Raw genomic sequence first — 24,165 nt, 5'->3', positions numbered from 1 at the left:
CACAAACAGAACACGATAGAAAATAAATAACTAAAATAGAATTAATAAAAACATAAAAACATAAAAACAGGATCACAGCAGGTGTTTTATGGGGCGCCATTGCAGGATGGATATCACTCAGTGTTAAAAGCCATGGAATAAAAGTATGTTTTTAAGAGAGATTTAAAAACAGGAAGAGAGGAGGCTTGTCTAACACTCAGGGGTAGGTCGTTCCAGAGCTTGGGAGCAGCAACGGCGAAAGCTCTGTCACCTCTAAGCTTCAGCCTTGTGTCAGGGACCGTCAACAGCAGCTGATCGGCTGATCTTAAGGATCGGGTGGGGCAGTAAGGCTGAAGGAGGTCGGAGAGATAGGTTGGCGCGAGGTTGTTTAGACATTTAAAAACAAATAAAAGGAGTTTAAAATGTATTCGGTAACGCACTTATACTCAGGAGCGACTTACAGTTAGGTCCAGAAATATTTGGACATTGACACAATTTTCAGTATTGCAGCTCTGTACAACACCATAATGGATTTGAAATGAAACAATCAAGATCTGCTTTAAGTGCAGACTTTGAGCTTTAATTTGAGGGTATTTACATCCAAATCAGGTGAACGGTGTAGGAATTACAACACATTTTATATGTGCCTTCCACTTTTTAAGGGACCAAAAGTACCGTATTTTCCGCACTATAAGGCGCACCGGATTATTAGCCGCACCTTCAATGAATTACATATTTCATAACTTTGTCCACCAATAAGCCGCCCCGGATTATAAGCCGCGCCTACGCTGCGCTAAAGGGAATGTCAAAAAAACAGTCAGATAGTTCAGTCAAACTTTAATAATATATTGAAAACCAGCGTTCTAACAACTCTGTCCCAAAATGTACGCAAATGTGCAATCACAAACACAGTAAAATTCAAAATGGTGTAGAGCAATAGCAACATAATGTTGCTCGAACGTTAATGTCACAACACACAAAATAAACATAGCGCTCACCTTCTGAAGTTATTCTTCATTCGTAAATCCTTCGAATTCTTCGTCTTCGGTGTCCGAATTGAAAAGTTGCGCAAGCGTGGCATCCAAAATGGCCGGTTCCGTCTCGTCGAAGTAATCGGAGTCAGTGTCGCTGTTGTTGTCCAGTAGTTCTGTGAATCCTGCCTTCCGGAAAGCTCGGACCACAGTTGTGACCGAAATATCTGCCCAGGCATTTACGATCCACTGGCAAATGTTGGCGTATGTCGTCCGGCGCTGTCTGCCCGTCTTAGTGAAGGTGTGTTCGCCTTCGGAGCTGTGTGAAAAAAGCCACCCGGCCTCTTCGCGTAAACTTCCCTTAACCACTCGCTCATCTTTTCTTCATCCATCCATCCCTTCGAGTTAGCTTTTATGATGACGCCGGCTGGAAAGGTCTCTTTTGGCAAGGTCTTCCTTTTGAATATCACCATGGGTGGAAGTTAGCATGGCAAGCTAGAACCACAGTGAAGGATGACTTCTCATTCCCTGTGGTGCGAATATTCACCGTACGTGCTCCCGTTCCACAGTGCGGTTCACAGGAATATCAGTTGCTGTGAAATACGGTAGTAATCCGTGTGCGGATGGAGAGATTGCGTCTTTTTATGAACCGGATCCTTTTCGCTTAGTAGGAGCCATTTTGTGGTCTTTACAGATGTAAACAGGAAATGAAACGTACGGTGATATCCGCGCGTTTTTTCTTCTTCTTCCGGGGGCGGGTGAAGCGCTTCCTGTTCTATGGGGGCGGGTGCTTTCCTTGGCGGTTGCTTGCGTAGAAGAAGAAGCGCTTCCTGTTCTACCGGGAAAAAAGATGGCGGCTGTTTACCGAAGTTGCGAGATCGAAACTTTATGAAAATGAATCGTAATAAAGCGCACCGGGTTATAAGGCGCACTGTTAGCTTTTGAGAAAATTTGTGGTTTTTAGGTGCGCCTTATAGTGCGGAAAATACGGTAATTGGACAATTGGCTACTCAGCTGTTCCGTTTGTGTTATTCCCTTGTTTTTTTTCATTTATTTCATTTACAAAAAGCAGATAAAAGGCCTAGATGTCATTTCAAGTGTGGTATATTCATTTTGAATCTGGGGAGGTCATCTCTGAATATGAAGTCCAAAGAGCTGTCACTGTTAGTGAAGCAAGCCATCATTAGGCCTGAAAAATCAAAACAAAGCCATCAGAGAGATAGCAAAAACATGAAGTGTGGCCAAATCAACTGTTTGGTACATTCTTAAAAAGAGAGAACACACTGCTGAGCTCAGCAACACCAAAAGACATGGAAGACCACGGAAAACAAGTGTGGTGGATGACAGACAAATACCTTCCCTTGTCAAGAAAAAGCCCTTCACAACAGTTGGCCAGATAAAGAAATCTCTCCAGGAGGTAGGTGTATCTGTGTCCAAGTCAACAATGAAGAGAAGACTTCACCAGAGGAAATACAGAGGTTTCTTCACAAGGTGTAAACAACTGGTGAGCCTCAAAAACAGAGTTTGCCAAGAAACATGTAAAAGAGCCTGTGCAGTTCTGGAACAACATCTTTGGCTCAGATGAGACAAGGATCAACTTGTACCAAAATGATGGAAAGAGAAGAGTATGGAGAAGGCAAGGAACTGCTCAAGATCCAAAGCATACCACCTCATCAGTGAACCATGGTGGTAGTGTAGTGGCGTGGGCATGCATGGCTGTCAGTGGAACTGGATCTCTTATATTTATTGATGATGTGACAGCTGACAAAAGCAGCAGAATGAATTCTGAAGTGTTTGGGGCAATATTATCTGCTCATATTCAGCCAAATGCTTCAAAACTCATTGGACGGCGCTTCACAATGCGGATGGACAATGACTCGAAGCATACTGCGAAAGCAACTAAAGAGTTTTTTAAGGCAAAGAAGTGGAATGTCCTGCAATGGTCAAGTCAATCACCTGACCTGAATCCGATTGAGCATGAATTTCACTTGCTGAAGACAAAACTGAAGGGAAAATGCCCAAAGAACAAGCAGGAAGTGAAGACAGCTGCAGCAGAGGCCCGGCAGAGCATCACCAGGGACCAAACCCAACGTCTGGTGATGTCTATGTGTTCCACACTTCAGGCTGTCATTGACTGCAAAGGATTTGCAACAAAGTATTAGAAAGTGACAATTTGATTTATGATTATGTTAGTTGAAATGACATCTAGGCCTTTTATCTGCTTTTTGTAAATGAAATAAATGAAAAAAAAACAAGGGAATAACACAAACGTGGCCACGGAACAGCTGAGTAGCCAATTGTCCAATTACTTTTGGTCTCTTAAAAGGTGGAAGGCACATATAAAATGTGTTGTAATTCCTACACCGTTCACCTGATTTGGATGTAAATACCCTCAAATTAAAGCTCAAAGTCTGCACTTAAAGCACATCTTGATTGTTTCATTTCAAATCCATTATGGTGTTGTACAGAGCTGGAATACTGAAAATTGTGTCAATGTCCAAATATTTATGGACCTAACTGTATGTGTGAAATGATTAACACATTAGCGTAAAATATCAAATAATATTATTGATCTCATTCACGTAAGAGACTAGACGTATAAGATTTCATGGGATTTAGCGATTAGGAGTGACAGATTGTTTGGTAAACGTATAGCATGTTCTATATGTTATAGTTATTTGAATGACTCTTACCATAATATGTTACGTTAACATACCAGTTGGTTATTTATGCCTCATATAACGTACACTTATTCAGCCTGTTGTTCACTATTCTTTATTTATTTTAAATTGCCTTTCAAATGTCTATTCTTAGTGTTGGCTTTTATCAAATAAATTTCCCCAAAAAATGCGACTTATACTCCAGTGCGACTTATATATGTTTTTTTCCTTCTTTATTATGCATTTTCGGCCGGTGCGACTTATACTGCGAAAAATACGGTACACACAAATGCAAATACAATATTGTGGTCCGCTAATGTTGCTTTTGTCATTAAGTTCTCTATTACACTTTGCCAAAGAGGTGTTGTTCACATATATACAACAAAAGTGTCGTGGTTTACAATAGCTGTGAAGTACCGTAATTTTCGGACTATAAGGCACTTAAAATCCTTTCATTTTCTCAAAACTCGACAGTGCGCCTTATAACCCGGTGCGCCTAATGTACGAAATCATTTTGGCTGTGCTTACCGACCTCGAAGCTATTTATTTGGTACCGTATTTTTCGGTCTATAAGTCGCAGTTTTTTTTCATAGTTTGGCCGGGGGTGCGACTTATACTCAGGAGCGACTTATGTGTGAAATTATTAACACATTAGCGTAAAATATCAAATAATATTATTGATCTCATTCACGTAAGAGACTAGACGTATAAGATTTCATGGGATTTAGCGATTAGGAGTGACAGATTGTTTGGTAAACGTATAGCATGTTCTATATGTTATAGTTATTTGAATGACTCTTACCATAATATGTTACGTTAACATACCAGTTGGTTATTTATGCCTCATATAACGTACACTTATTCAGCCTGTTGTTCACTATTCTTTATTTATTTTAAACTGCCTTTCAAATGTCTATTCTTGGTGTTGACTTTTATCAAATACATTTCCCCAAAAAATGCGACTTATATATGTTTTTTCCCTTCTTTATTATGCATTTTCGGCCGGTGCGACTTATACTCCGGAGCGACTTATACTCCGAAAAATACGGTACTTATTTACAAAGTAACCACAACAGCTTTCACACTGCACTGTCAATAAATTCATTATACTTCCCTCGCTACTCGTTACTGTGTAGCATGTGCAGCTACACAGATAGTTAACAGCATGACGAAACAGAAGCTAATTTTTGTTGATGATTGATGTCCCTTCTTTTGAACTATTTTTCTTCCTCTTTATACGTCTTCCTTTATCGGGGCGGTATCGCTCGGTTGGTGGAGCGGCCGTGCCAGCAACTTGAGGGTTCCAAATTCGATCCCCGCTTCCGCCATCCTTGTCACTACCGTTGTGTCCTTGGGCGAGACACTTTACCCACCTGCTCCCAGTGCCACCCACACTGGTTTAAATGTAACTTAGATATTGGGTTGCACTATGTAAAAGCGCTTTGAGTCACTAGAGAAAAGCGCTATATAAATATAATTCACTTCACACTTCACTTCACATTTAGGTTTGTTAGACTGAAAATATAAACATTACAAAAGTGTAACGTCCATAGTGTATGTTACATGGATAAAATAGAAGGTTTAGTGTTAAAACACACAACCAACATTGCACACATGTGGTTTGACACTACTAAACCTAAGTTGTAGCTTTATCCCCCTCTGCTGGTCAAATTCAGCTGTACATGTTTTGTACTAGTTTGATCGCCAAAGTTAAACAACTTTCATGGGATTTAGCGATTAGGAGTGACAGATTGTTTGGTAAACGTATAGCATGTTCTATATGTTATAGTTATTTGAATGACTCTTACCATAATATGTTACGTTAACATACCAGTTGGTTATTTATGCCTCATATAACGTACACTTATTCAGCCTGTTGTTCATTATTCTTTATTTATTTTAAATTGCCTTTCAAATGTCTATTTTTGGTGTTGGCTTTTATCAAATACATTTCCCCCAAAAATGCGACTTATACTCCAGTGCGACTTATACAGGTAAAAGCCAGTAAATTAGAATATTTTGAAAAACTTGATTTATTTCAGTAATTGCATTCAAAAGGTGTAACTTGTACATTATATTTATTCATTGCACACAGACTGATGCATTCAAATGTTTATTTCATTTAATTTTGATGATTTGAAGTGGCAACAAATGAAAATCCAAAATTCCGTGTGTCACAAAATTAGAATATTACTTAAGGCTAATACAAAAAAGGGATTTTTAGAAATGTTGGCCAACTGAAAAGTATGAAAATGAAAAATATGAGCATGTACAATACTCAATACTTGGTTGGAGCTCCTTTTGCCTCAATTACTGCGTTAATGCGGCGTGGCATGGAGTCGATGAGTTTCTGGCACTGCTCAGGTGTTATGAGAGCCCAGGTTGCTCTGATAGTGGCCTTCAACTCTTCTGCGTTTTTGGGTCTGGCATTCTGCATCTTCCTTTTCACAATACCCCACAGATTTTCTATGGGGCTAAGGTCAGGGGAGTTGGCGGGCCAATTTAGAACAGAAATACCATGGTCCGTAAACCAGGCACGGGTAGATTTTGCGCTGTGTGCAGGCGCCAAGTCCTGTTGGAACTTGAAATCTCCATCTCCATAGAGCAGGTCAGCAGCAGGAAGCATGAAGTGCTCTAAAACTTGCTGGTAGACGGCTGCGTTGACCCTGGATCTCAGGAAACAGAGTGGACCGACACCAGCAGATGACATGGCACCCCAAACCATCACTGATGGTGGAAACTTTACACTAGACTTCAGGCAACGTGGATCCTGTGCCTCTCCTGTCTTCCTCCAGACTCTGGGACCTCGATTTCCAAAGGAAATGCAACATTTGCTTTCGTCAGAAAACATGACTTTGGACCACTCAGCAGCAGTCCAGCTGGTGTCGGTCCACTCTGTTTCCTGAGATCCAGGGTCAACGCAGCCGTCCACCAGCAAGTTTTAGAGCACTTCATGCTTCCTGCTGCTGACCTGCTCTATGGAGATGGAGATTTCAAGTTCCAACAGGACTTGGCGCCTGCACACAGCGCAAAATCTACCCGTGCCTGGTTTACGGACCATGGTATTTCTGTTCTAAATTGGCCCGCCAACTCCCCTGACCTTAGCCCCATAGAAAATCTGTGGGGTATTGTGAAAAGGAAGATGCAGAATGCCAGACCCAAAAACGCAGAAGAGTTGAAGGCCACTATCAGAGCAACCTGGGCTCTCATAACACCTGAGCAGTGCCAGAAACTCATCGACTCCATGCCACGCCGCATTAACGCAGTAATTGAGGCAAAAGGAGCTCCAACCAAGTATTGAGTATTGTACATGCTCATATTTTTCATTTTCATACTTTTCAGTTGGCCAACATTTTAAAAATCCCTTTTTTGTATTAGCCTTAAGTAATATTCTAATTTTGTGACACACGGAATTTTGGATTTTCATTTGTTGCCACTTCAAATCATCAAAATTAAATGAAATAAACATTTGAATGCATCAGTCTGTGTGCAATGAATAAATATAATGTACAAGTTACACCTTTTGAATGCAATTACTGAAATAAATCAAGTTTTTCAAAATATTCTAATTTACTGGCTTTTACCTGTATATGTTTTTTTCCTTCTTTATTATGCATTTTCGGCCGGTGCGACTTATACTCCGGAGCGACTTATACTCCGAAAAATACGGTACAGTAAGTAGCAAGATGATTGTGTCGGCTGTCAAAGGGGTGGTAGCAGTACGAGTGCTGTTGGCGCTGGAGAGCTGCGGTTCATTGAAGAAAAACGTGACAGGTGAGAAAATAACCAAGTTTGCTGGAAGTATTTTTGTGACATGCTTGATGACAGACATCAATGTCCTTTCAAATAACATGCAGCAAACTAGGGCTGTCCCGATATCAATATGTTGGTACCGGTACCAAAATCTTTTTTGTTGCTATTCTAAATAAAGGAGACCACAAAAAAAATGTCATTATTAGCTTTATTTTAACAAAAAATATTAGGGTACATTAAACATATGTTTCTTATTGCAATCGAAGAACAAGTTTGTCCTTAAATAAAATAGTGAACATAGTAGACAACTTGTCTTTTAGTAGTAAGCAGGCCCGGCCCTAACCAATCTGGCATTGGAAGTGTATATACTCACAAGAAACTGAATAGCTTTGTCTTTGACCTTTTTTTTTACTTACAACTATACCTAATATATAAAGGGGTGGAAAAGTGACTATTACCTGCAGGGCAAACATTAGCTAACCTGAAGGCAATAACAATGTAAACAAAAAACACCTGCTTAAAAGATCTAATACAAATGTCCCTGAGGAATGTAAGGTGGGAGTACTGTAATTACCTAACGTTACATTATTATTTTCCATAACAATTTAGCCCCCTCCACAATATTAACCCGACGTTAAAACAGAACTAGCTATTTATTGATTAGCAATTGCCGAATCATGTAAGTACCGTATTTTTCGGAGTATAAGTCGCTCCGGAGTATAAGTCGCACTAGCCGAAAATGCATAATAAAGAAGGAAAAAAAACATATATAAGTCGTGGAGTATAAGTCGCATTTTTGGGGGTAATTTATTTGATAAAAGCCAACACCAAGAATAGACATTTGAAAGGCAAATAAAGAATAGTGAACAACAGGCTGAATAAGTGTACGTTATATGAGGCATAAATAACCAACTGGTATGTTAACGTAACATATTATGGTAAGAGTCATTCAAATAACTATAACATATAGAACATGCTATACGTTTACCAAACAATCTGTCACTCCTAATTAGGCCAAACTATGAAAAAAAACTGCGACTTATAGTCCAAAAAATACGGTAAGCAAACAAAGGCTCCTAATCTAGTCTGCTGACGTATGCAGTAACATATTGTTTCATTTATCATTCTATTATTTTGTCAACATTATAAAGGACAAGCTTTAAAAATGTATTATTAATCCACCCATTCATTTACTGTTAATATCTGCTTACTTTCTCTTTTAACATGTTCTATCTACACTTCTGTTCAAATGTAATAATTACTTATTCTTCTGTTGTTTGGATACTTTACATTAGTTCTGGATGATACCTCAAATTTAGGTATTGTCGGAGGCAGATATTTACATTTATCCGAATTTAAGTTGTACTTCTTTTATTTCATAGTCATATTTGAAAACAGCTGGTGTTTTCCATTTCTTCTCTTGCTGCTCTGTCTGCAAGTATACTGTGTGTGTTAACCTTGAGTTCTTTGGAATGTGTTTTGACTAGCATTTGTTTTGTCTACAGAGATGGGACGAGAGAGAGGGTGGTGGGATCGGGAAGACAGACCATTTTGGGAGGCGCAATAGAATGTTCTAGGGTTAGACTGGTCTCAATCAAAAATGTATATTGGCAAAGCTTTGAGAATATACAACAAAATACCTATTCTGTCTCTGGTGGTTTTTCAACTCAGCTTTAAGTGTCGGAAAGAACTTGGGAGCGAATTGTGACTTGAATTCCCTGGGAGGAACAACTGGTCCAAAACGCAACAGTATCGATTCGATACCAAGTAGTTACAGGATCATACATTGGTCATATTCAAAGTCCTCATGTGTCCAGGGACATATTTCCTGAGTTTATAAACATATGATTTTTTTTTTTAAAAGGAAAAAAGTTTTGTGATGATGTATCGACGAGATACGCTATTGTACTTGGTATCATTACAGTGGATGTCAGGTGTAGATCCGACCATGGCATTTGTTTATGTTCAGGCGTGCTAGCTATTGTCAGCGGTGACGCCGGTGAGCTGTTGTATTCTCCTACGGTGTGTAGTGAAGTTAGCTCTTCCTCGTCCTGCAGGGATGATACTTGTAAGAAACTTACTTTATTCGTCGCCACGGAGGCAAAGATTAGTGATTTAGAAGTAGCTAAAACACTGCAGACTGCGGATGGACTTTAGTCGCGAGTTTGATAGCCATGTCTTAAAGCACCTCTTCCTGAGGGAGTTTCAGTGTTATAACTTCACCTTTATCCTTAGTTTTTAAGCCAAAATGCGTACCGTTCTCCCTTTTCTGTGTACACACATTGTCTACTTGTAAGTAATCCGTGATTGTGCGCTGCCGAACATGCTCCTCTGCTCGTAAAACCAGCAATGTTATGCAGAGGTGGGTAGTAACGCGCTACATTTACTCCGTTACATCTACTTGAGTAACTTTTGGGATAAATTGTACTTCTAAGAGTAGTTTTAATGCAACATACTTTTACTTTTACTTGAGTATATTTATAGAGAAGAAACGCTACTTTTACTCCGCCACTTTTATCTACATTCAGCTCGCTACTCGCTACTAATTTTTATCGATCTGTTAATGCACGCTTTGTTTGTTTTGGTCTGTCAGACAGACCTTCATAGTGCCTGCGTTTCAACAAATACAGTCACTGGTGACGTTCACTCCGTTCCACCAATCAGATGCAGTCACTGGTGACGTTGGACCAATCAAACAGAGCCAGGCGGTCACATGACCTGACTTAAACAAGATGAAAAACTTATTGGGGTGTTACCATTTAGTGGTCAATTGTACGGAATATATACTGTACTGTGCAATCTACTAATAAAAGTTTCAATCAATCAATCAAAAGTGTGAAGGAAAAAAGACCCTTTTTTATTTCAACCGTACATCCCGTCAAAAGCCTAAAGACTGACTGCACAGTTCCTGTCTTCACAATAAAAGTGCCGCTCCATCGCGCCTGCGCTTTCAAAACAAGAGTCTCCGAAAGCCAGCGCAAACAAGCTAGCAAGCTACGGAGTTTGCCGCCAATGTATTTCTTGTAAAGTGTATAAAAACGAATATGGAAGCTGGACAAATAAGATGCCAAAAACCCACCACTTTCATGTGGTATTAGACAGAAAGGAGGAACTTTTTTTCTCCTCCATTTGAAAACGTGGACGCTATCATCACTACTGTCTGATTACAATCAATGCAAGTCATCAGAATCAGGTAATACACCAACTTATATTCTTGTCTTCATGAAAGAAAGGAATCCATATGTGTTAAACATGCATGTATATTCATTAAAACACCTTTAACATGTAAACAAAAACGGCAAAATAAATAAATATAAATTATATACTGTATATATATATATGTGCATATATATATATATATATATATATATATATATATATATATATATATATATATATATATATATATATATATATAAATGTGTGTGTATGTATATATATATATATATATATATATATATATATATATATATATATATATATATATATATATGTATATATATATATATATATATATATATATATATATGTGTGTGTATGTATATATATATATATATATATATATATATATATATATATATATATATATATATATTATATGTGTGTGTATGTTACTCATCAGTTACTCAGTACTTGAGTAGTTTTTTCACAACATACTTTTTACTTTTACTCAAGTAAATATTTGGGTGACTACTCCTTACTTTTACTTGAGTAATAAATCTCTAAAGTAACAGTACTCTTACTTGAGTACAATTTCTGGCTACTCTACCCACCTCTGATGTTATGACATGATGGCGCGCCATCATGCCTGTTGGGAACCGGTACTTTTCAAACAGAGTATAGTACTGTTTTTTTATTCATTAGTACCGCGATACTATACTAGTACCGGTATACCGTACAACCCTACAGCCGACAAACAAATGTTTATTGTTCTCTCGTTGTCATATGGCGCAATTCGTCGACACATGAAACGTAACAATTTTGGAGCATGCACTATACACTTTAGCCGCCAGGTGGCAGTAGAGTGTTAAATATCTTTAAATGTGTTTTGTGACAATTCCAGCTTTGACCACAGCCTCAGCTAAAGTTAAAGTTAAAGTACCAATGATTGTCACACACACACTAGGTGTGGCGAAATTATTCTCTGCATTTGACCCATCACCCTTGATCACCCCCTGGGAGGTGAGGGGAGCAGTGGGCAGCAGCGGTGGCTGCGCCCGGGAATCATTTTGGTGATTTAACCCCCAATTCCAACCCTTGATGCTGAGTGCCAAGAAGGGAGGTAATGGGTCCCATTTTTATAGTCTTTGGTATGACTCGGCCGGGATTTGAACCTACCGATCTCAGGACGGACACTCTAACCACTAGGCCACTGAGTAGGTGTATGTATAGTGGCACCCTCCATCATTTTTAAGTTAAAGTTACGTTAAAGTACCAATGATTGTCACACACACACACACTAGGTGTCACGTTCAAACACTGAGGACATCTATTAAACAAGACAAAAGGCAAGGAATCAAACAGAGACAGAATTCAATTTGGACTCAATATTGAGGAGAGACATGGCCACTGCACTCTCTGTACAGTCCTGCACCACGCTCTGACGAAGAAGGTTTTCGTCTCCTCATTTTTTCAGATGTTCAATGTTCACGCACCAACACATGTCACAGCAGGAATGGGAAGTATGTAAAACAGTCATTGTTTTCGGTCGCATTGAAGTCCAAGAAGAGGATTTCTCGGGCTTGGGCTCTTCCTGGATCCAGCTGGGGCAGGTGTTGGAGGACAATGGATAACCCCTCCCGTCTCCTGACCACAGCAACTTCAAGAGGGCAGCGGGTCGTAAATAGCGTTGACCTCGGTTACCAAATAGTTGGAAGAGAGTTTGTGAAATACTTCAGAGAGAGTTCGTTTAACACTTCAAAGAGAGTTCCTCTGGAAGTTGAGCAGATCCTGCCATCTGTCCGTGTTGAAATCACAGTGGCGTTTCACGAGCCTTCTTCCTCTTGTTAGGCCTCGAAAGACAGCATTCATAATACAAGGTTTCTTTTGTGATAACTTACAAACAATTATTCCAACACTAGGTGTGGTGAAATGTGTCCTCTGCATTGGACCCATCACCCTTGATCACCCCCTGGGAGGTGAGGGGAGCAGTGGGCAGCAGCGGTGCCGCGGCCGGGAATCATTTTTGGTGATTTAACCCCCAATTCCAACCCTTGATGCTGAGTGCCAAGCAGGGGTCCCATTTTTATAGTCTTTGGTATGACTCGGCCGGGGGTTTGAACTCACAACCTACCGATCTCAGGGCGGACACTCTAACCACTAGGCTGTAGCAATAGGAATTGCTTGTATGTGTGGTGTTCCTACCCGGAGGGTTTAGAGAGACGCACCGGGAGAAATGTGCCGTATATGTCGAATGACAACTGTTGAATAAAAGTTCCCTGTGAGTAAGCTAAGGTACATTGTTCGGTAACTAAAAAGTACGAAAAGTTATGCACTAAGAATGTTTTGAATAAGTAGCAATTTGAAAATGCATGCTATTTTGAGTTTGTATAGTAGCAACTTAAAAGTTGATTTTGTTGGATTTACCGTATACTACCAAAGAGTAGCCCGGGCGTTTATTCCACAAAATCGATTTTGGAGACAGGCGTTTAAAAGAAACGGTTATTTGCATAAGGCTTTTATTTATTCTTGCACCAGCCTGCACCAGGCCATTATTTGGTTACAATGGTTACTGTCCAGTATTTTTTTTTTCGTACAAAAAACTTTAAATGTAAAAACTATTGTTAACATACAAACAAAAAAACAAGAGATCAACATGAGGTAAGCTATCAAAAAGACAAGAGATCAACAAGGCCTCAACATGGCAGTAGTGCAACAATTGTCAAATAGAATACCAGTACTAAAAATAAATAAACTTTTCAAATAAAGCAGCCTACCGGGAAAAATAAAATGATGGTACCAAGTACTCAAGTATAAAACCCATAATCAAAACAGAACAATAATACTGTCACTCAAATAAAATAAAAGCTACAGAATCCAAGTTTTAAATAAAGCAGCATACAGGAAAAATAAAATGATGCTACCAAGTACTCTATAAAACCATCAAAACAATAATACTGCAGCAAACGCAACCCCAGTAGCATTTTAATCTAAATGATGCAAATAACAGCCCATGGGCGGCTATTTGGACATATGCGGTTTTTAGGAAGGGGCGGTTAATTCACAAAATGCGGACATGGGCGTTTATTTTCCATCCATCCATCCATCTTCTTCCGCTTATCCGAGATCGGGTCGCGGGGGCAGCAGCCTAAGCAGGGAAGCCCAGACTTCCCTCTCCCCAGCCACTTCGTCCAGCTCCTCCCGGGGGATCCCGAGGCGTTCCCAGGCCAGCCGGGAGACATAGCCTTCCCAACGTGTCCTGGGTCTTCCCCGTGTCCTCCTACCGGTCGGACGTGCCCTAAACACCTCCCGAGGGAGGCGTTCGGGTGGCATCCTGACCAGATGCCCGAACCACCTCATCTGGTTCCTCTCGATGTGGAGGAGCAGCAGCTTTACTTTGAGCTCCCCCCGGATGACAGAGCTTCTCACCCTATCTCTAAGGGAGAGCCCCGCCACCCGGCGGAGGAAACTCATTTCGGCCGCTTGTACCCGTGATCTTGTCCTTTCGGTCATGACCCAAAGCTCATGACCATAGGTGAGGATGGGAACGTAGATCGACCGGTAAATTGAGAGCTTTGCCTTCCGACTTAGCTCCTTCTTCACCACAACGGATCGATACAGCGTCCGCATTACTGAAGACGCCGCACCGATCCGCCTGTCGATCTCACGATCCACTCGTCCCTCACTCGTGAACAAGACTCCGAGGTACTTGAACTCCTCCACTTGGGGCAAGATCTCCTCCCCAACCCGGAGATGGCACTCCACCCTTTTCCGGGCGAGAACCATGGACTCGGACTTGGAGGTGCTGATTCCCATCCCAGTCGCTTCACATCGAACCGATCCAGTGAGAGCTGAAGATCTTGGCCAGATGAAGCCATCAGGACCACATCATCTGCAAAAAGCAGAGACCTAATCCTGCAGCCACCAAACCAGATCCCCTCAACGCCTTGACTGCGCCTAGAAATTCTGTCCATAAAAGTTATGAACAGAATCGGTGACAAAGGGCAGCCCTGGCGGAGTCTAACCCTCACTGGAAACGTGTCCGATTTACTGCCGGCAATGTGGACCAAGCTCTGACACTGATTACACCAGTGACGTGCGGTGAGGTTGATGGCTGGTGAGGCACTGACTTCATCACAGTCAGATTTACAAACATATGAACCCTAAAGAGTATCTTATTCACCATTTGATTGGCAGCAGTTAACGGGTTATGTTTAAAAGCTCATACCAGCATTCTTCCCTGCTTGGCACTCAGCAATAAGGGTTGGAATTGGGGGTTAAATCACCAAAAATTATTCCCGGGCGCGGCGCCGCTGTTGCCCACTGCTCTCCTCACCTCCCAGGGGGTGAACAAGGGGATGGGTCGAATGCAGACGACAAATTTCATTACACCTAGTGTGTGTGTGACAATCATTGCTACTTTAACTTAACTTTAACTTTACACATACAAACTGTAGCACACAAAAAAGCACATTTACTAAAAAAAAAACTTTATTATGGTCTTACCTTTACTTGGAAATGAAGTCCACAACTAAAGCCCTCACTTAAACTTTCCACGTGCAAGATTGAATCTATTTAAAAAAGTGTAACCGAGGGTTTATAAATGTCGCCTATACTGTATGAAACTACAAAATAACAAACACGGAGGCTCCAGTCCATGTCATCACTTCCGCTCTTAGCGCCTTCAAAATAAGAGCTCAAGGCATATACTGTATAACAGCGCATAACAGTAAATTAATATCACAAAGAGAAAAGCCCATGAAAATAGGTTACAAAAGTTATTTAATAAGAAGCCAAAAAGTGCAAAAACAATAATGTTCGTGTTGGAGGAGTTGTGAATTAGATACACCTGCAGTCTGCAGGTGTACCTAATGTGGTGGCCCTGCAGTCATTCACAACTCCTCCAACACGAACATTATTGTTTTTGCACTTTTTGGCTTCGTATGAAATAACTTTTTTAAATAGATTCAATCTTGCACGTGGAAAGTTTAAGTGTGGGCTTTAGTTGATATAACAATTCTACGGCGGGGGTGCAGGAGGCGGGATTACTGGATCCTCAGCCAGTGCGTCTTTTGCAGCCGTTTTATGATCGCTCAGCACAAGAAATACTTTACACACATACAGTTGTTGACAAAATACACTGTACATTATATACCTCAGCTAACTAAACTATGGAAATGTATAATATAATTCATATAGCAATACAGTCTCACTGCACAGCAGGCCAGCAGTTAGGCGAGTCCGGAATCCATGTTGAGGCACTGAGTGACGTGCCTCAACTGGCTGCTGTTCACCGCACCGTCTCTTCTCAGTATTTGAACGGCAAATGTGAAAATTCAGCGATTTTGCATAAAAATAATCTAAAACTGGTGAAGTTAAATGGAAAATAACTCTATAGTATAATCACTGGATACATATAACAATTTAATTTTTTTTTTTTCTTTTTACTTTTTTTTTCTTTCCATGATGGCAGGTGAGGCCATGGGTGCCTGTACCCAAACCGCCACAATAAGACAGTCTGTTACCCCATACTCTCTGAGCACTCCCCACAGGACTTCCCGAGGGACACGGTCGAATGCCTTCTCCAAGTCCACAAAACACATGTAGACTGGTTGGGCAAACTCCCATGCACCCTCAAAGACCCTGCCCAGAGTATAGAGCTGGTCCACAGTTCCACGACCAGGACGAAAACCACACTGTTCCTCCTGAATCCGAGGTTCGACTATCCGGCGTAGCCTCCTCTCCAGTACACCTGAATAGACCTTACCGGGAAGGCTGAGGTTATTTTCCCAATGGCGTTTATTTGGTAATATACAGTAATATTTGAAAAAAAAGGGATGTAACAATAGGAATTGCGTGTATGTGTGGTGTTCCTACCCGTAGGGTTTAGAGAGACGCACCGGGAGAAGTGTGCCGTATATGTTGAATGGCAACTGTTGAATAAAAGTTCCCTGTGAGTAGGGTAAAGCTCAACCGTCCAGTTTTTTGTTTTTTTTGTATAGTCATTGAAGACAGAACAAGCTGAAACATAGGCCACTGAGTAGGTTTCAGCAGACTGCATTGCAAAATGATTAACACCCCTTCTTCCTCTCACGTGAGACCCACCCAGGAATTGGGGCCGTACGAATCCCTTCTCTACTGTATACAGTATATGTCGTGTCTCATGTTGTGCAGGAAAACCCGTACGTGATGCGCAAGGACAACTACCAGGATTTCCACGGCAACGAGCAGTACGAGGGCTTCTGTGTGGACATGCTGAGGGAGCTGGCCGACATCCTCAAGTTCTCTTTCAGGATCAAGCTGGTGGACGATGGCCTCTACGGCGCCCCCGAGCCCAACGGCTCCTGGACGGGCATGGTGGGAGAACTCATCAACAGGGTAAATACTAGACTTTAAGTTGATTTGATTCTATTTTGAATACATTGTTACCTAGAGAGAAATAAAATGTATAGAAATTATGTGTTCTAGAGCTGGGGTCCCCAACCTTTTTTCCACCAGGGACCGGTTTAATGTATGCATTATTTTCACGGACCGGCTTTCCACGTGTGGCAGATAAAATCAGCAAAAAAAATGAGCATGAAAAATCAACTCACCATCGTAGTGGGATCCCTGGCCGTGTCTCTTTGCGAAGAGATGGTACCCGGCACGTTGATTATTGAATATTATCCAAATCAAGAGTAAGATGACTGAATCAGTGTTAATATTTGAGTGGGCCCCTAGGTCAAAAAGGTAAAGACCCCTGCATTAATGCACATATACAGGGGCTTAGCAGCACATTTTTAGGTGCCCATATGCAAGACTCCTGTAGGGCCCTACCCTAAATCCAGTGTCACCGCGCCATACACACACACTTGTATGTTTACATGCATTGAAACCAGCTTTTTTGAGCACATTTTTGGATATATCAAAATGATCTAAATAGGTTTTTCTACTTTTTTAAAGATAGGATTAACATATCTTGAACATATCTTAAATATTTGGGGTTTGTTTGGGGGAAAAAAAGAAAGAAAATATTGTTTTCTTTACAAAAATGTGACAACAAATTCACATACCTGCCAACTACTCCGGTTTTCCCGTAATTAGTACGGTTTTCATCAACCTATTCCGGGTTACGGTTGCAGTGATAAAAAATACGGTTTTTCATTAATTAAAAAAAAAAATATTTTTTAAAGTTTTATTCACGAAATCGCGTAACAACAATGACAATCGACACTGCTTCCCGTAACTTCCTATCGAGCCATTCCGAATGCCATGCGTGAGGCTATTTATAGCACCGCTGCCAAGCACGAGGCACCAGTTGCCATTGTTTCCAAACGAGCGAACGATCATGGAATCAGCCGGAGAAAAATCGCAAACGAGTCTTAAACCGAAAAGAAAACTGCAGTCATTCCGTGAAGAATATTCAAAAGCCTATCCGGGAATAATTATCCGTTCCAAAAAGGGTGAAAACTACGCGAATTGCACCTTGTGCAGACAAGATTTTTCGATCGGACACGGAGGAATTAGCGATGTAAAAGACCACGTTGGGACAAAAAAACACAAGTCTAATGCCGTTGCTAGCGATACAAGTGGAAAACTTTCAACGTTTTTCGGATTTTAGCCACAAAAAGGTAATGACACCAATGTTATCTATTGGAATTGTTTAGTACTGTTATACTGTTAAAAGTGTTTATACTATTTATGCTTTCAAGTCCAAGTTGAAGAAATCTTGTTAAATGTTGACAGCATAACTACCAAAATACAGAAGTATGTCCTTAATATTTTTGCAGTGCTATTTCTGTTGAAAAGTTCAAATGATTACATTAGAGATGTGATGTGCCACTTTTCAAGTGTCTGATGGCTTCAATTAATTTTCATGAATTTTTCATATTTTGAATTCTTTTGAAAGGCTTACAAAAAAAAACTACATTTGAATTGTAATTCCATGCTATTGACAGGACTATTAATTTTAATGAAGTTAGCTTACCATGTTTACAGTATGATAATTGTGATAGAAATGTGAATTTTAGGCACAGAATATTTTTTACAATTGAACAAGGCAGTAGATTATACAAGCTTGGACAGAAAGTTAATAATGACACCAATTTTTTTTTTTAAATGGAATTGTTTAGTACTGTTTTACCATTTGTTTACTGTAAAAAGTGTTTATACTTTCAATGAACAAATTGAAGTCTTGTGAAAGGTTGACAGGATAACTGGCATTAACTGTCAAAATAATTTCAAACTATTGAAGTTAGCTTACAGAATAAACATGTCAATCAACCCATATGATTTTTGCTGTAATATTTTTGTTTTGAAAAGTCACTGTGACTGATAGAAAAGTGATGGTTTTAGCAACATTTTAACCTGTCTGAATGCTAATAATCATTTTGCGTCGGGGGGCGAAGCCTGAACCCCCCACCAGGACTTTGTCCTGGACCTACCGGGGCCTGTGGCCCCTGGACCCTGGCTACTAGGTTTTTCTGATTTCAAAAGTTGGCAGGTATGAATTCAGTATAAAGCTGCCAGAATATGAATTTGAAAAAATCATATAAACCAGGGGTACCCAAACTTTTTGACTCGGGGGGCCGCATTGGGTTAAAGGGGAACATTATCACAATTTCAGAATGGTTAAAACCATTAAAAATCAGTTCCCAGTGGCTTATTATATTTTTCGAAGTTTTTTTCAAAATTTTACCCATCACGCAATATCCCTAAAAAAAGCTTCAACGTGCCTGATTTTAACCATCATTATAAACACCCGTCCATTTTCCTGTGACGTCACATAGTGAAGCCAACACAAACAAACATGGCGGAAAGAACAGCAAGCTATAGCGACATTAGCTCGGATTCAGACTCGGATTTCAGCGATTCAACAGATTACGCATGTATTGAAACGGATGGTTGTAGTGTGGAGGCAGGTAGCGAAAACGAAATTGAAGAAGAAACTGAAGCTATTGAGCCATATCGGTTTGAACCGTATGCAAGCGAAACCGAGGAAAACGACACAACAGCCAGAGACACAGGAGAAAGCGAGGACGAATTCGGCGATCGCCTTCTAACCAACGATTGGTATGTGTTTGTTTGGCATTAAAGGAAACTAACAACTATGAACTAGGTTTACAGCATATGAAATACATTTGGCAACAACATGCACTTTGAGAGTGCAGACAGCCCAATTTTCATCAATTAATATATTCTGTAGACATACCCTCATCCGCGCTCTTTTCCTGAAAGCTGATCTGTCCAGTTTTGGAGTTGATGTCAGCAGGCCAGGGAAGCTAGGGTCGATAGGGGGTTTAGCTCGCTCGTCTGCGGGAACAAACTGCCGCCATTGCTTGCCGTGCTACCGAGGTCCTTTGTCCCTGAATTGCTCACAGACTCCGGCAGATTCAATGGGGGTCTGGCGGCAGATTTCTTTGACTTTATCGTTGGAAATGCATCTGCATCGCAGGATATCCACACATTCTTGCCATCTCTGTCGTAGCATAGCTTTCGTCGGTAAAGTGTGCGGAACAAACGTCCAATTTCTTGCCACTTTGGCATCTTTGGGCCACTGGTGCAACTTGAATCCGTCCCTGTTGGTGTTGTTACACCCTCCGACAACACACCGACGAGGCATGATGTCTCCAAGGTACGGAAAACAGTCGAAAAAAACGGAAAATAACAGAGCTGATTTGACTTGGTGTTTGAGAAAATGGCGGATTGCTTCCCGATGTGACGTCACGATGTGACGTCACAACGTGACGTCATCGCTCCAAGAGCGAATATTAGAAAGACGTTTAATTCGCCAAAATTCACCCATTTAGAGTTCGGAAATCGGTTAAAAAAATATATGGTCTTTTTTCTACAACATTAAGGTATATATTGACGCTTACATAGGTCTGGTGGTAATGTTCCCCTTTAAAGCAATGTATGTATGTATATATATATATATATATATATATATATATATATATATATATATATATATATATATATATATATATATATATATATATATTATTGGTGTAACGGTACGTGTATTTGTATTGAACCGTTTCGGTACGGAGGTTCCGGTTCGGTTTGGAGGTGTACCGAACGAGTTTCCACACGGACATATTAAGTAGCGTAACGCACGTTGTGTAAACAATGCACACCGAGGCACAACACACGGCATGCTAGCAGCTAACGGGCTACGATAGACTGACCATACATCCGGTGAAAAGAGGACGTATGGTCAGTCTATCGTAGCCCGTCCTCTTTTGCGGAGCTGTCAGGGCGGAGTTTCTTAAATGCCTCAAATGTCCGGCATTTTGAGTTAGGGTTGCGTATTTTTTCAATGTGCGTTCAGGGTTAAGAAGGGGTTAAAAACAAAACAAACAGCAGCATTGGTGAGGGAGGGGCAGAGACAGAGACAGAGAGAGAGTTATGATAAACGCGCATGCGTCGCCAGGCTCTGCTTTTTATCCATAGATTTATCACATTACATTTTTTATTATCTATAGCAGGGGTGTCAAAAGTGTGCCCCGGAGGCCATTTGCGGCCCACAGCTAATGTTTTAAAGGCCCACGGCACATTCTAAAAATATTATTAAAATAAACAAAAACATAACAAAAGTGAAATAAAAAAGCTTAAAGGTTAAATGTAATTTAGAAAAAGTTGCAATGTTGACTAATAAAACAAAGCTGGTTTTTTTTCTTTAAAACTGTCATTGCTCAAAACATAATATTGAATCAAAATCAATGTTATTATGAATTATTGACCTATCCAAGGATTCAGATTACTTCACATCAAATATTCCACTGGGAAAAATATTTTTGGTAAAATTTTTTGCAAATTTGGTAAATAAATAACCCAAAAATGTATATTTTGTTTTTTTCTTACTGTACCGAAAATGAACCGAACCGTGACCTCTAAACCTAGGTACGTACCGAACCGAAATTTTTGTGTACCATTACACCCCTAATATATATATATATATATATATATATATATATATATATATATATATATATATATATATATATATATATATATATATATATATATATATGTATGTATGTGTATATATATATATTAAAGATGCGCGGTTTGCGGGCACAACCGCGGAGTCCGCGGATTATCCGCGGATCGGGCGGATGAAATTAAAAAAAATTAGATTTTATCCGCGGGTCAGGTTGGGTCGGGCGGTTGAAATAAAAAAAAAAAAGATTTTAAATAGATTCAGGCGGGTGGCAGTTAAACCAATTGGTAAATATATATACATAGTTAAATGTTGTTACCCACATACGAAAAACGAGCAGGCACCTGCAGCATATGCCACAACAGAAGAAAAAAAAAAAAAGAGATGGACACTTTTACGGAGCGGAGAAGGGACGCCTCGCCGGGGTCCGGGACCGAGGCCCCTTCCCCCGAGAGGGCCCCACCGGGAGCCGTAGCTGAGGCGATCCGCGAGAAGGGCCCGACGCACGTCCAGGGTCACCACCGCGCCCACCGCACCGACACCTTCCCGCCACCCCCGTGGCCGGAGGCTCGTAACAGGGGTCACTCCGCACGCTCCGCCCGCGCAGCTTACCTGCCCGCCACCCCTGTTGCCGGGGGCGCGTAACAGGGGTCACTCCGCACGCTCCGCCCGCGCAGCTTACCTGCCCGCCACCCCTGTTGCCGGGGGCTCGTAACAGGGGTCACTCCGCACGCTCCGCCCGCGCAGCTTACCTGCCCGCCACCCCTGTTGCCGGGGGCGCGTAACAGGGGTCACTCCGCGCGCAGTGCGCTCACGAAAGGGGTGGGGCTCACCCTGGTTGATATAGACAGCAGGACGGTGGCCATGGAAGTCGGAACCCGCTAAGGAGTGTGTAACAACCCACCTGCCGAATCAACTAGCCCTGAAAATGGATGGCGCTGGAGCGTCGGGCCCATACCCGGCCATCGCCGGCAGCGAGACGCGCTTGGAGGTGCGCTCTGCGCGGCTCCCATATGATTGCGCACTGGTGTGCGTCTGGGTTGTGACAGCGTGGCACGCGAATTTTAGTGCTGCATTGGATCAGTCTCCTTTCTTTAACAGGCAAAAGCTTTATAACCTCACTAATGCCTTGCATCGTCTATATTAGATATATAACAACGGGCGGGTGCGGGCGGGTGCGGTTCTGATCAAATGTTACATCGGGTGGATGGCGGATGGTTGACGACTTTCTGATGCGGTTGCGGATGAAATAATTGCCTATCCGCGCATCTCTAATATATATATATATATATATATATATATATATATATATATGTATGTGTATATATATATATATATATGTATGTGTATATATATATATATATATATAGTGCCCCGACGGGATCACCACCTTATCGTGGTGGGGCACTTTGCGCGTCTCCATGACCCCTAGAGCTATGTCGGCTGGAGTCTTGTACTCCTGGCAGGGTTACCCAAGCCGAACAGGTCGAAGGGTAGAGTCCAGACTAAGAGTGATCCCGAAGACCTCAACGGTGGAGCAGGCAGAAGATGGTAGCAGTGAGAAGCACCACAATGGCTGTAAAAGCGGACGAAGGCTAAGGGAGCACACCCTGACAGAAAAGCAAGCTGGTGGCGGCAAGCTTTGAGGCGGTTTCCCAAAAACCTGGATTCCGGCAGCTTCCTGCAGTTGTAAGAAGATGCCGGTCGTCTAGGGTCTCCCTTGCCACTGGAACGATCTTCTTACAATCAAGGTAGTGGCGTTGGGAAAAGCGCACCCCTCATGCCACTCTAAAAACCATCATTGCGCAGGTATCTTCTTTACCTGAGTCTCCGACCTCAAAAGTCTGATGGCGATGGAGCGTCCAGTAACGGGGGCAGGTTTGAATGAGCTGGAAGCTCTTAGCTGGAACTCTACACGTCAGCGGCACAGGACAACGGTCGTTAGCAGCTGGGATTGAGTGGCAGCTGCTTCCGGCAGACTCCTGTGCGTCTGGGCAGCCCCTATTTAGGGACCGCACTGCTCACCCCAATTGGGGAAAGGCCTAGAAAAGGTGGCCTAAAGATTGCCCACTCAACACAGTACCCGGGCAGGAAACCGCACCTGTCGGGACATTCCATTACGCGGTCGAAATACAAAGATTATACCATTTAGAATTGCAGCATGGAACATAAGGACACTCCTGGATGCCAGTCCGGACAGACCACAGCGCAGAACAGCACTTGTTGCCAGCGAGCTAAAGCGCTACAATGTGGATGTGGCAGCACTCAGTGAGACCCGATTTCTCGAGGAAGGCTCACTCAATGAAGTAGGAGAGGGTTATACATTCTTTTGGAAAGGATACCCCATGGGCGGACCACACCTTCACGGAGTTGGTTTTGCAATCAAGAACAGCCTTCTGCTCAAGCTCACAGAATCACCAGTGGGTGTCAGTGAAAGGCTCATGACTCTTCGCATCCCCCTTGCAAAATGCAGACATGTCACTTTGATAAGTGCCTATGCACCAACTCTGCCATCCAATGATGAAGAGAAGGACTGCTTCTACCAGGCACTCGATGACATCCTCAGTCACATCCCGAGGAGTGACAAAATCATGCTGCTTGGTGATTTTAATGCAAGAGTCGGAAAGAACACGCAAAACTGGAATGGTGTGATCGGCGCCCACGGCATTGGAAAAATCAACCCCAATGGCATGAGACTCCTTAGTCTCTGTGCGGAACA

At 41.6% G+C, this 24,165-nt stretch overlaps 1 protein-coding gene across 4 annotated transcripts in view; it reads left to right on the top strand.

Moving 5' to 3' along the window:
* grik5 (glutamate receptor, ionotropic, kainate 5) overlaps nt 1–24,165 on the top strand; it is a 617,387-nt gene that overhangs the window by 541,780 nt on the left and 51,442 nt on the right. For all 4 annotated transcript variants that reach the window (XM_061947301.1, XM_061947318.1, XM_061947309.1 and 1 more), the window contains one exon: nt 16,697–16,900. In XM_061947301.1, the coding sequence (XP_061803285.1) occupies nt 16,697–16,900 (204 nt within the window). The remainder of the gene's footprint in view (nt 1–16,696; nt 16,901–24,165) is intronic.

Source organism: Nerophis lumbriciformis, linkage group LG04, assembly GCF_033978685.3.
Source record: "Nerophis lumbriciformis linkage group LG04, RoL_Nlum_v2.1, whole genome shotgun sequence".
In the NCBI taxonomy this organism is placed as follows: domain Eukaryota; kingdom Metazoa; phylum Chordata; class Actinopteri; order Syngnathiformes; family Syngnathidae; genus Nerophis; species Nerophis lumbriciformis.
This window is presented reverse-complemented; position numbering and strand designations above follow the sequence as displayed.